The sequence below is a fragment of the Aspergillus sclerotioniger genome (assembly GCF_003184525.1).
Source record: "Aspergillus sclerotioniger CBS 115572 chromosome Unknown BO94scaffold_2, whole genome shotgun sequence".
NCBI classification, from domain to species: Eukaryota; Fungi; Ascomycota; class Eurotiomycetes; order Eurotiales; family Aspergillaceae; genus Aspergillus; species Aspergillus sclerotioniger.
Genome location: NW_020290992.1, coordinates 1,837,781 through 1,849,333, shown reverse-complemented (window position 1 = coordinate 1,849,333; position 11,553 = coordinate 1,837,781). Strand labels below are relative to the sequence as shown.

General features: G+C 45.5%; 5 protein-coding genes across 5 annotated transcripts; 3 read left to right on the top strand and 2 right to left on the bottom strand.

Moving 5' to 3' along the window:
* Positions 1-2,070: 2,070 nt before the first annotated feature.
* On the top strand, positions 2,071-3,435 carry BO94DRAFT_601327 (E3 ubiquitin-protein ligase; the record flags this gene model as incomplete). Its single annotated transcript, XM_025616383.1, has 2 exons — positions 2,071-3,062; positions 3,129-3,435. The coding sequence occupies 2 exons, from the start codon at positions 2,071-2,073 to the stop codon at positions 3,433-3,435; spliced, it is 1,299 nt and encodes a 432-aa protein (XP_025472853.1).
* A 328-nt stretch (positions 3,436-3,763) lies between these two features.
* On the bottom strand, positions 3,764-4,949 carry BO94DRAFT_143955 (uncharacterized protein). The gene is made up of 4 exons (XM_025605740.1): positions 4,658-4,949; positions 4,323-4,601; positions 4,149-4,226; positions 3,764-4,098 (listed from the first exon to the last, which is right to left on the bottom strand). Exons 1-4 carry the CDS (start codon positions 4,684-4,686, stop codon positions 3,915-3,917), a joined length of 570 nt encoding a protein of 189 aa, XP_025472852.1. The 5' UTR covers positions 4,687-4,949; the 3' UTR covers positions 3,764-3,914.
* BO94DRAFT_143947 (BTB/POZ domain-containing protein) lies at positions 4,550-6,466 on the bottom strand. The gene is made up of 4 exons (XM_025605739.1): positions 6,195-6,466; positions 5,225-6,043; positions 4,658-5,169; positions 4,550-4,601 (listed from the first exon to the last, which is right to left on the bottom strand). The coding sequence occupies exons 1-3, from the start codon at positions 6,199-6,201 to the stop codon at positions 4,820-4,822; spliced, it is 1,176 nt and encodes a 391-aa protein (XP_025472851.1). The 5' UTR covers positions 6,202-6,466; the 3' UTR covers positions 4,550-4,601; positions 4,658-4,819.
* Positions 6,467-7,368: 902 nt separating this feature from the next.
* BO94DRAFT_581222 (uncharacterized protein) lies at positions 7,369-8,892 on the top strand (the record flags this gene model as incomplete). The annotated part of the gene is made up of 4 exons (XM_025615387.1): positions 7,369-7,692; positions 7,756-7,915; positions 8,023-8,069; positions 8,119-8,892. The coding sequence occupies 4 exons, from the start codon at positions 7,369-7,371 to the stop codon at positions 8,890-8,892; spliced, it is 1,305 nt and encodes a 434-aa protein (XP_025472850.1).
* A 597-nt stretch (positions 8,893-9,489) lies between these two features.
* On the top strand, positions 9,490-10,539 carry BO94DRAFT_581221 (uncharacterized protein; the record flags this gene model as incomplete). Its single annotated transcript, XM_025615386.1, has 1 exon — positions 9,490-10,539. One exon carries the CDS (start codon positions 9,490-9,492, stop codon positions 10,537-10,539), a length of 1,050 nt encoding a protein of 349 aa, XP_025472849.1.
* Positions 10,540-11,553: the final 1,014 nt, after the last annotated feature.

Here is an 11,553-nt window from a genome sequence, read left to right as displayed (position 1 = left end):
TAGTCAATATAATGACTAGTTATCACTGAGTAATACTCGTACTGACTGGTGCTCAATGTATTAAATCCTAGGATTGCTTCTTCCTGTTCCTATTAGCTTAGCTCCTGTTCCGATACGTACCTTGTAAACTGAATCAAAGATAGTCAGGTTATTGACTATCTAAAGATGACTTGATCTGAACAGAAGAAGAGAAGTAAGACTAGATAGTGCCGCGCAGCTATCCGTAAGTAAGTACGGACAAGCGTTGTCACTAAGCTTTATCAAAATATATGGTTACTTAAAGATAATTGGATTGAGCATGAAGAACAGAACTAGCTAAGTATATAAAAGAATGTTCTTATATCCTATCCTTCATATACCATTTCGTATACCATTCAGGGTAGATCAAGGGTCGATCTAATCATGTTCCTGGATTCTATATACCATATCATATACCCTTAATGGTAGATCTGATGGTAGATGGTCACGTGACACAGCGTTGCCTCGGGTGTTACCCTAACCGGGATCTTGCTCAATAAGAGTTGCTGGCTGCCCGAGTCCTTCCTGGTCGTTACCTTTCTGCCTGACAAGTCCGCTTCTGCTAGCAACCTGGCTAGCAGGGGTCTGTAACAATTATGTGGTTCAGCATTACTTTTAATAATACTAAAAAGATCTGGAATATCTTTAGATTAAATAACTTAATGAAATTATTTATAGAATTCTTTATTTCTGTAATATATAATATTTTAATAATATTTTTAATAATTATATTAATAATAAAGAGATATTTATTATCTAACTATCTGATAAAGTAAGAGTAAGATTCTTAATATAAAATTATAAAAAGATTAGCTGAGTCTGTGAACACAGGGATCCAGTTATTAAATAAGATTATAAGATTAAATATTATTATTCATTTTTTAATATATAATATTTCTTTAATAGGATTATCATATATACAGAAATCTGTAATAGTAAAAGAAAGAATTAGTACTATTTATTTTTATAAAGCTTATAATATCAATAATCTTATATGAAATATAATATATTTTTCTATAGATTTACTATTTTTATAATCTGTATAGACTATATTTATAAAGATTTTTATACTTTTAATAAAATCTTTTTCAAAAATAATATTTAAATTAGTATTTATTTTTATATAGCAGTATACTATCTTAAGAGCTTTTATATCTAGCTTAACACAGATTTGAAATTACTATTATAAATAAAAAGTAAGATATTAAAAATGAAGATATAACTTTACTGTTAACTAATTTAATTAGTTAGTAAAACTTGGACAGATATTAATATTAATAATTAATACTGTTATATTAATATTAATAATTAATACTGTTATATTAATATAATTAAATCTTTTGTATAATAGTTGTTACGGACCCCTGCTAGCTGAATGAACTAGTGAGGCGGACTCATCAGGTAGAAGGCCACGTCCGGAAAAGCAAGGACTCTTATCGAGTAGAATCCCGATCTGAGTAACCGACGACCGGAGTGGTTACACAACACAGAATAGACGGACATGGAAATGACTCGCTATGGTTGTCCGCGTCCGTGGATTTGAGCCCGGAAAAAAGAACCAATGGGTTTGATATAATGGGAGGGATCTGTTAACTATAAATAATCTAAATAAGAGGACGAGCACTTCGTGGCCGCACCTTCCATCCTCCACAACGGGCTCTGCTTCTCCCAATCTCATCATTTCGCGCAAGATGATCTACTCGGTCTCCCTGATTAATTTCTAGGAGCTTGAAGCTCGTCTTACTTTCATTTCCCCCGAAAGTTTTCCCTTTCTGGTGTGGTGAATGCCTGGACTTGGGCAATGGGCAACGCAAGCGGCAAGCAGCGAACCAGGGGGCTGCAGATTCACAGAAACATTCACTTCACGCAATAACAGGAATCTATTCTAAGAAATGTTCCAAGTACTTCTCTGTGTTTCTCCCTACCCCTCCTCCTCACATTATCACCTTCCTGTTATCCCAACAGGAATTTGGTGTTCCTTCTTTTGAACCCATCTCCACACCAGCAACTGAGCCAACTGAGCCGTTCAGCTACCTCTTTCTCACAATCACAATGGCTTACGACCCTGAGTCAGACATCGATCAAGAGACAGCAGACCTTATTCTTCAACTGCAGCTCGAAGATGCCTGCCTGTATTTCGAAACCTCCGAGGGCAAGTCCCGAGAACCGACCGACGAAGAGATAGCGTTTCGGATGCAGCAAGAAGACCTCCGAAACGCCTCCAACCTCGCTGAAGATAAGCGCATGGCAATGAGTTTTTACTTCGCGGTTCAGGCTGATGGTCAAGCTATCGCTGATAGCGAAATGGAAGAGAAGATTGCTGCCAGAGACCGAGAACTGGCCCGCAACTGGAGAAACGACGATCAACCTGTCACTACGGAGGAACCTCAGCTAGACATTGACCCCAATTACCTTGACGATGAAATACTTGAGACGCTTCAGGCTCTTCACATGTCTGGGTCCTGCGGATACTTTGAGGCGGATGATGCAAACTCAGATAACGCCGAATCCTCTGCTTGGGCGGCTAAGCGAGCACCCAGTAAAACAACACTAATGCATCACTGCGTTGCCTGCAGGGAGGAAACGGAGTTCTACAATGTTCTCCGAGCTCCTTGTAATCATCAGTACTGTCGGTCGTGTCTCGAGGAGCTCTTTGAAGCAGCTATAAATGATGAGTCTCTGTTTCCTCCACGATGCTGCCGACAGCCTTTCGTTTTCAATGCTACCCGCATATTTCTCAAGCCTGACCTCGTGAAACGCTTTGAAAAGAAGAGAATAGAGTTCGAGACACCCAATAGAACATACTGCTATTCTCCTGATTGCTCAGCGTTCATTCATCCGTCAAACATCCATGACGATATCGCCACATGTCCTAAGTGCTTGTTCACAACGTGCACTTTTTGCAAAGAAAGAGCGCATATAGGCGACTGTCCGAACGACACAGCTATGCAACAGCTTTTGGAGACAGCACAGGAGAATGGTTGGCAACGCTGCTACTCGTGCTGGCGAGTGGTAGAACTACAGCATGGCTGCAATCACATAACGTCTGTATCCCTGCTTCGTTTTTCAACTTACTTCGGCGTCAGCTAACTGAACATATAAATTTATAGTTGTGGCTGCGGTGCACAGTTTTGTTATAATTGCGGTGGACGTTGGAGGACATGTGAATGCGCAGAATGGAACCAACATCGCCTCCTCACGCGTGCCTACGAGATTATTGATCGAGATGCAAATGATCCTGCTGTCCATACCCTAGCAGATGCTGCGCAAGCTAGGCCGGTGCCTGAACCTGCGGCTGCCGTCGAGCCTGTCAGGGTGTTTGTTGAAGAAGAAGAAGAAGAAGAAGAAGAAGAAGAAGAAGAAGACATTAATGGTAAAAAAAACATGCGTAGCATAACAGGCGCTGGTATTATTTAGTATAATTCACGTCCTTCTCATTCGTCACTTGTGCTGACATTGCGCGCTGGTGCCGCTCCCAGCTGACACGCTGAAAGGCCGCTCGAACCTTGTCAGCGAAGTCGTCCCAGTACTCCAGCTTGCCTATAAAATCGATCTTGTGAAGGCCGGTACCAGATGAATGACGATTACTCTTCGCAAGAGCTGGGAATGAATCCATGATGATATCCCGCGCAGTGAAGACCTGCGTGTTGTTTAAGTTATTCATCCTAAATTAAAGTACGGGCAAGTGGATTTTCAGGTGAGAGAAGAAAGAAGTATGGCGGGGGATCTACTACCAGGGAACAGTGGATGGTTTAAGTAGCAAAGCCCATTGAGCTGATGCCTATCTCTTTCTGAGTGATGGAAGCATAATGGCAGTGGACCATATTGGGCTTCCTCTACCAAAAGCTAACCATTTTCACGGCAGGTAATCAAACGATGTAATATAGGGTGAAAGTCTATTGCTCGTCCATATGTTCCTTCCAATACTCGATCAATTCCTCTTTGCCACAAGTGTCCACCAAGGGGCGATCAAACGTCCTTATCAGTCCCCAAGTCATAAGTTCCTCCCATGGATCCATGGAGAAGTCCTCTGCTGCCATCTCGGGATCGTGCTCGGCGTCTTCAAGATCCACAATGTAACTATACCAAAAGTCAGCTGGGTCTTGTTGGTCAGCAGGGAGGACACTTACCATTTTGTTCCATCAGGGTCCCAAATCAGATTGGGAAGGCGAGTTTCCGAGTGAATCAGTTGGAATTTTCTGAAACTCCTGTCCGCGTTCAACAAAAGCTCAGAGGACTTAACATTCAAGGTCATGAAAAAAAAAATGTATATGTAATGATAATTCAAGAAAAACAAGACGTACCATATTGCCTCTAGAAAAGCAAGCTGCACGCGGCGCTGCTCGGATCTCTCCATGTCATTATATTCACCTAATTCTTTTCCTGGAACTTTCTCCATGACAATGTACGCAATATACCCGCCCGGGAGCGCGCCACCGTGACTCTGCCGTCCAACAGACCAATCAATAAGCCTGGGTGTATGCTGGCAGCCAGCGTCTGTTAGGACCTGGAGATTGTGGATTTCGCGGTTGATCTCATTGCTGCATCGGCTGTAGTCGGGTTTGATACTCCAGGGGTCCACTCTACCTAAATTAGTAACATTGATTGGGCTTTCATAAATAAAGGCAGGAACACGTACTGCTTTTTTACCTTAATGATGGCAGGCATTCCAAGAGCAAATGGTGGCTTAATAGTATATACTTGGCGCTTTCCCTAATCAAACAAGTTCCAGAAAAAGCATCCATTCTCTCTTGCATCTCCCCACCAAGGTCCTTAACAGAATATGTCATTTCTGCCGGCCCTAAAAACTTAGGACAAGACCTTCAATATAATCGTTGAACTCGCCAATCAGAATCCTCAAGGATGAGCTAGAGCATGTGTGAGCGGCTTTGCTATGACGTGAGTACCATACTGGCGATTCGAACGATAATATCTTTCGTACCAGGTGTTCGTAGGTTATATTAGGGAAGGGAGCCACAGGTCTCGGTGAAAGCAGAGCATTCACATGCATTTGCTTTGTAAGTGCGCCATACATGGCCGAGCTGCACGTAAAATTACATCTCTGATCGCCGCTTAGGAGGGTGTTACATGTATCATGAAGTTGGCCAACTAATTTATCGATAGCTTCGTCCCTACCGACATTCATCGATGCTGCAATGCTATTAGCGTGTCACGGGGAGAGAACAGACAGTTTCTTAATCCTTACTTATGATATATCCCGGAATTGGAAGCCCCAGATTGCTAATCCCGTTGCCACAACATGACATGGCAGTTGAGGTAGCTTTTTTGAGCTGAGACGGAAGCCGGAAATACCAGGAAACCCACAACCACAGTATTAAATCCCGGCAATATGTTGTGGGAACATCTTCCTTCAGAGCCTCAATCCAAGTTCCCGCCAGCATGTCTACAGTTTCCCTGCAGTTATAGTAGTCGGCTAGAACAGCAACTTTTGCAAGTAACTCAAGGTTGAGTTGCCGGGGTATAACGTAGTATTGACCAAGAATGATTTGGAGTAGGATCATGAGCGCGTCAATATCCCAACTCTCCGCAGGAATCTCGACTGAGCCCTTTTGCAGATAATTAATGCTCTCCTCCCAACCGCCAGTGAGCATGTTCTTAAACACTGGTGAGACAAATATTAAATGTTTCGCGGAGACTTTGATGCGGAAGCAGTTTTCGTGCAGCGGATCACATATGAGTTCGGGCTCGATCGGTTTTTCGGCAGGTTGTTCTTCAGCTGGGATAGGTTCTTCGTCGGTAGCCTCTGTGGTAGGATCATCGGCAACCTCTGGGGTAGGTTCTTCGATTAGTATCGTTGAGAAATCAAATACTTTCGCAGGACGTTGGATAACATCCCAAAATTTCGGAAGAAGGGTGTGAGAGACCATGCCAGCAACCATAGTCTCGTCTGGTTGTGCAAAAGGAGAATTTGCATGGCGCAGTATTATTATCACCTCCCCGTCTGGATCAATAATACGAGTAGATTGATTTATAGCGGTTGTCGAATGCACTGGATGAAATCCTTCTGGGGAAAGAGTAGGGTTAGAAAAAGTGCAGAGATTAAAGGGATATCAAACTGGAAGTGCAAAGAATTAAAAAGGCCAGGGTTGTGTTTTCCATTTCCCGATAGGGTGAAAGCGTGGCAGTGGTTCATTGGTGTCTGTGTTGGCACCAACCTACCATGGCAATCGCGCCCGCCCTTCCGGACGAGCTAATCAACAAGACCCTTCACGACCTACCCATGTACCAGCTCCTGGACCTTTGTGGCCGGGACGTTAACCTCCGCGCCCGATGCGAGAGCCTGATTCTGTCTCTATTCGTGGCAAACTTCTGCTTAATGGCAACCCCCGCCAATGCTGCTCTTGTCTTGGTCAATGTGGCCTACAAGCCAACCTTGGAACACGAACGCCCGCTGAGCTGGGTCTGAAAGCCAGTATGTTACTATACTATGGAGCCATGAAGATTAAAGAAAGGGTGGAAACAGTCCGGCATGAGGATCATTACTCCGCACCGGGCACGGTGCCCGCGATGAGCGTGACCGCCGACCGGCAGAAATAAGCCAATCAGAATCATAGATCATTCACCACCAACACAACCGCAAGTGAAAGCCAATCAGGACTGTTGCAGAGTCACTCGGCAAGTAAATAAGGTAGTAAATGAGGGAATAGAAGGAAACAAATATTGAGATAATCTACTCTTACGGGGTGGCCTGGGCGAGAATTCAGCCTCTAGATAAGATCTTGCGCCTCTGTCTCTCCTTCACTCCTTCATCCTCTTCTAATTCTCATCTCACCAAACCCATACATATCTCGCCCGGGCAATGAGCTCGTGATTTCAACCCCCGCAAGCAGTGAGATGCTAAACACTGCCTCTTTTCTGACCAAGCCACATCGCTGTCGGATCCTCGGTGCCGCTGCTACAAGGCTACTCGGCCACACCAGGTGAGTGTTTCGAGACACTACCATGCTGAACTCCCGACAACACATGGCAACCTATCTAGGTTCATGTAATCACTAGACATCACGCTAACATATTCTCTGGCTTAGTTTCAATTGAATTGGGCAATAACTGATATTGCTATAACCATTCCCATTCTAACCGGTAAGGCCCCCATAGCACAGCTAGCTATAACTCACGACAGCAACACGCTACCCTTCCAGATTCCTATAGCAATTGAACAGAAAGCTAACCTCCTCCCTGAAGTAGGTCTCACCAGAATCGAGCCCGGACTGACATTGCTATGACATTGAGCGTCCGCGAGCATTTAGTGCAACCTTGCCCTTGTTCCAACGATTTCCCGATTGCCGCAGCTACAAGATAGCTAACAGGATACCAACCCAAGCCCACATCATGGCATACAACCAAGACAGCCCCCAGGCCATTAATCAGCCTGACAGCGGTACAGGTACTGACAGCAAGCAACCCGAACCGCGCACTGAAATGTCTCCTGGAGGCCTGCTGGATGAGATTGATTTCGAGCGATACATTATACAGGACATGGAAACAAATAATTTCTTATGGTCAGATACCGAGTTTGCGCAGCCCAATACTACCGAGCCAGAGCTGGAGTTGGCCTTCTTGACACTCAAGGACAAGCACGAACTCAGTAACACGCGGCTCCCTTTAGACAGCACCTTAGGTAATGTCCCTGTCCACACCTTTAGAGACCTTCTCGTGGAACCTAAGGCAAAGCACTAAATACTACCATGTGCTGATTATCTTGACTACTTTAAGCAGGCACATTCGATCACAGCCGCTACATTCGGGCCCGCGGTGGAAAAATTGATGCAGGCCTTTATCAGTTTGGAGAATCTCGGTCGTGCATATATCGCTGGTTTCAAGGAGTATTCGGAAACCGATGAGTACCAGAAGAGATTTCCCGAGTATCAGGAAGCGCGTGATTGAGTGAGACAAAACAAACTGTCAGGTGAACCGGCCAAACAACAAGTCCCATCGCGATACCCACACTATGGAAGTGCACTCCTGACATGCTACAACAGCCAGCATTGGCACCATGCGCTCAAAACCCTTACCAACAAGTTCTACAAGGAGTAAGACGGTATTGGCGCCCTTAATCGTGCTATCCTGAACCGTGTTCAGAAGTCAAAGAAAAGTAAACATGGCCGCAAGGGGCAGAAAACCACAATCTCACTTAGCACGGTGGACCTTGAGCAGGCATTGAAGATTGCTGGCCAGCAATGGTCAATCCCGTCTCCCGAGGAGATTACAGCGGAAAGCCTCTTCATTGACCGCGTTCAAGGTACTCTGACCAGTGTACCCGAAAACTCGCAATCATATGCTGAAACCATGGCCTCAGAATCCCCAGCCCTTACGCCTCAGCAGTCCAGTCGCTACATCTCACTTGCTTCCAGGCCGACCCCTTTGGAGCGCCAGCATACACCGGACAACGCTCGTTCAGAAACTCCGCCCGGGCACCATGCCTGGCATGAGACACCTGCTCCTAGAACCCCGATTGCGGCCGTGGGGACTCCCCGCTCTGGCTCGCGGCAGGGCACGCAGTTTACCCTGGTTAACCAACGCCTCCCGGGCAGCCTTCCACCCTCTCCGACGCTACCATGTGCCACAACCAATGCTTGCGAACAGCGCGAGCCATTGGCATCTCCCATGGCTGAGGAGCCACCCACCCTGTTGCAATCTGGGCACGGTGCCCGGGATGAGACGCCCGTGCCCGCGCGCCCAACCACCGCCGAGAGCAATTCCACCCCGGAGAGCCCAATTACGGTCCCTTCCACGTCTGGAAACGGTCCCCAAGATAAGACGCCCCTGCTCGTGAGCTCAAACACGACCTCGCAAAATAACAAGCGCGCAGATAAGGCGCCGACCGCAGGTTCAGAAATCGGGGTGACCGACTAAGAAATCTTGGAAGAGGAAGACCTGCATGCTGAAGAGGGGCCATATCTATGCCTTGCTTCCAGCATATTTGACCAAGCCCTACAATCCCAAATTGAAGAAGAGGCCAACAAGAGGCATCTGCTTGGATGGACTACTGAAAGAGCACAGCAGGCCCGAGTGAACTTTCTTAGGAAGCTGGCAAAGCCGCTGACTGAGGCAGAGCAGGATAACAGCCAGATCTGCTCACGGCATCTGGATGAGATCCGCAGAGCCACTGGCCTCTCTAGGCGGGTTACGAACCCAGAGCTTCTCCATCAGCTTGCAGCCCTTGCCAGCAACTATAACAGTGTGGAATCCTGGGATGAATATACCTATCATAATACCTAATGCAGCCTGTGGTTCTCCGCACCTGTCTTTGAGCATAATCTGTTCAGCCAGTTTCACTACCCCTCCACTGTTGTCCCGCTGAAGATGCCCGTATCTGACAACAGGTAGGACTTTCTGATTAGCAACCTTAGAAAGCATGTTCCAACCCTGACAGACAATCTGCGCTCCCTGCTTGCCTCCCAAGGATATGTGGATATCAATCTTACCAATCCATACTTGCAAACACCCGAAATGCAGCACCTCTTGGCCCTCGAGTCCCGCATCATTGACCACCATACAACCGCAACCGGGGGTGTATGTTGGGCGCGCCAGCATAGTATTGCCCAACAGATCATGGTGCAGGATATCGGCAGGTACTATCTTGATGTGCTGCTAAGGCCCGATCACCCGCACAACCTCATCGCCTACCCGCAGCCGGCCATTGACACGCGCACCTTGGACACGGATGAAGCTCTGGCGCCATTCCATGTCCCACTCTCCATGCACCGACCATTTGTCTTTGAGAATAGTCTGACAAGTTTCGTCCCCCTCATGACAGAAGACAAACAGGGTTGCGACCACTTTCTTCATGGCGTTGGCGGGACAATTCAGGGGTTTGATGATTTCTGTGAGGTGTATGCCCAGTATCTGGACCGTCGCGGTGGCGTGCTTCCCTTTCGGTTTGGTCACCATATTGATGCGGAGGGGCTTGCTCACGCGCACCCGGAGGTCTTCTCGATATACCCCATCCCACTGCCCAGCACATCGCACGTCCGCTTCATGGTGCCCTGGATTCCCCGGGCCACTCGAGGTAATGGACCACGACTCGTCCTACAGCCTACCTTGGTTGTGCCGCGGGATGCGTTGCCCACGGACCAAGACTTTACTGAGATCACCGCCTGTGATACCCGTGTCGATGATGATGTCCACTTTAAAGATATGCAGCATCAAAATACACAGATGACAGCATACAGCATTGGTCCCTGGGGGGCCCGTCACCCCTTACATAAGTTTCCAACTTGGTCAGCATGGCAGTCTGTTCATGATATTAATACACTCTCCGACGCTATTGCTGGCCAACGCGACCACCATGCCCTTGAAGTTATCATCATCAAGAACATTCTCTTCAGCACGGATCCTACCAATGCCGATCTACGCTGGAAGCTGATCAACCGGTCCCACAAGGCTGCTGCCGAGGTGGCCAAGCATGCTATCCATGATTTTATCCAAGCTGAAGCTGCTCTGTTCCCGGAAAACAGCTTCTCAGGCAGCAGTCCCCACCCGCGTCTTAAAAAAGAGTAGGTTACTCTTACAGATAAAGTAATTATTAAGTAATTTATTATGCCCCGGGTTAATAATATTTATCAAGAGAATAAAGACTCTTACCGGATATCAAGTAAAAATAAGTATGCTTTTGAAAAGGATTCTGTATTAGAAATAAAGGATGAAATATAAAAGAAAATATCTAATTAGAAGAAATCCAGTAAAAGGAGAAAATTTAAAGTCTTTTTTTTGGAGATGTCCGCAGAAATTTAAAGTAGGAATATTTTTAATAATTAAAATAATAAAGTATAGAAAAGACATTATACTGAAAATAATATTGATTTTATCTTTTCGGTCTCTGATATACTAGCATCTATGGCTGGAACCTAAGATAGTGAAGCTGTTAGTAAGGCTAGCACCTCATTTCTCTTTACTGATTATAATATATTATTTAATAGCCGAATCTCTATTCTTAATAGAAGTCTCTAATCTAATAGAAAGGCAGATACTTAGTAATACTTGTGTAGATATATTATTAGTATCTGCAGTTCTGAAATTGTCAATCTTGATAACTAAATCAGGCTTTTCTAAGAATGTTCTTGTATATAGTGGTTTTTCATAGCTAGTACTTATTAAAAGAATACTTTATTATTATGTATTATATAATCCGCTAAACTAACGTAACCCACAAGCGAGTGGGCCGGCGCGCGCGTTATTCTCGCGTTCTTCAACTTGAAGCTATTCAACCACCAACAACTCCACCAGACATGCCTCAATCGTCAAAATCTTTGGTGGAACAAGAAGGTCGTATCTGTCTAGCTGTTGAGGCTATTTAAAGTAGCAGAATTTTGCATATAAACGAAGCTGCGAGCGCTTACAATGTTCCGCGTTCAACTCTGCAATGATGTATTAAAGGAGTCAAATCACGTTTAGATATACGTGTCAAGTCTATGAAACTGACTCTTCTTGAAGAAGAGGCTTTAAAGGACTGGATACTCTCACTTGTTAAGCGTGGGCTTCATCCTCAGCCATCATATGTTCAGAATATGGTAT

Coding starts and splice junctions, on each gene's coding strand:
- BO94DRAFT_143947 (XM_025605739.1), bottom strand. Junction 5,170..5,224: donor AATTCCGGGATATATCATAA/GTAAGGATTAAG, acceptor ATAGCATTGCAG/CATCGATGAATGTCGGTAGG.
- BO94DRAFT_143955 (XM_025605740.1), bottom strand. CDS start 4,686: ATGCCTGCCATCATTAAGGTAAAAAAGCA. Junction 4,227..4,322: donor GCTTTTCTAGAGGCAATATG/GTACGTCTTGTT, acceptor GAACGCGGACAG/GAGTTTCAGAAAATTCCAAC. Junction 4,099..4,148: donor GACCCTGATGGAACAAAATG/GTAAGTGTCCTC, acceptor CTTTTGGTATAG/TTACATTGTGGATCTTGAAG.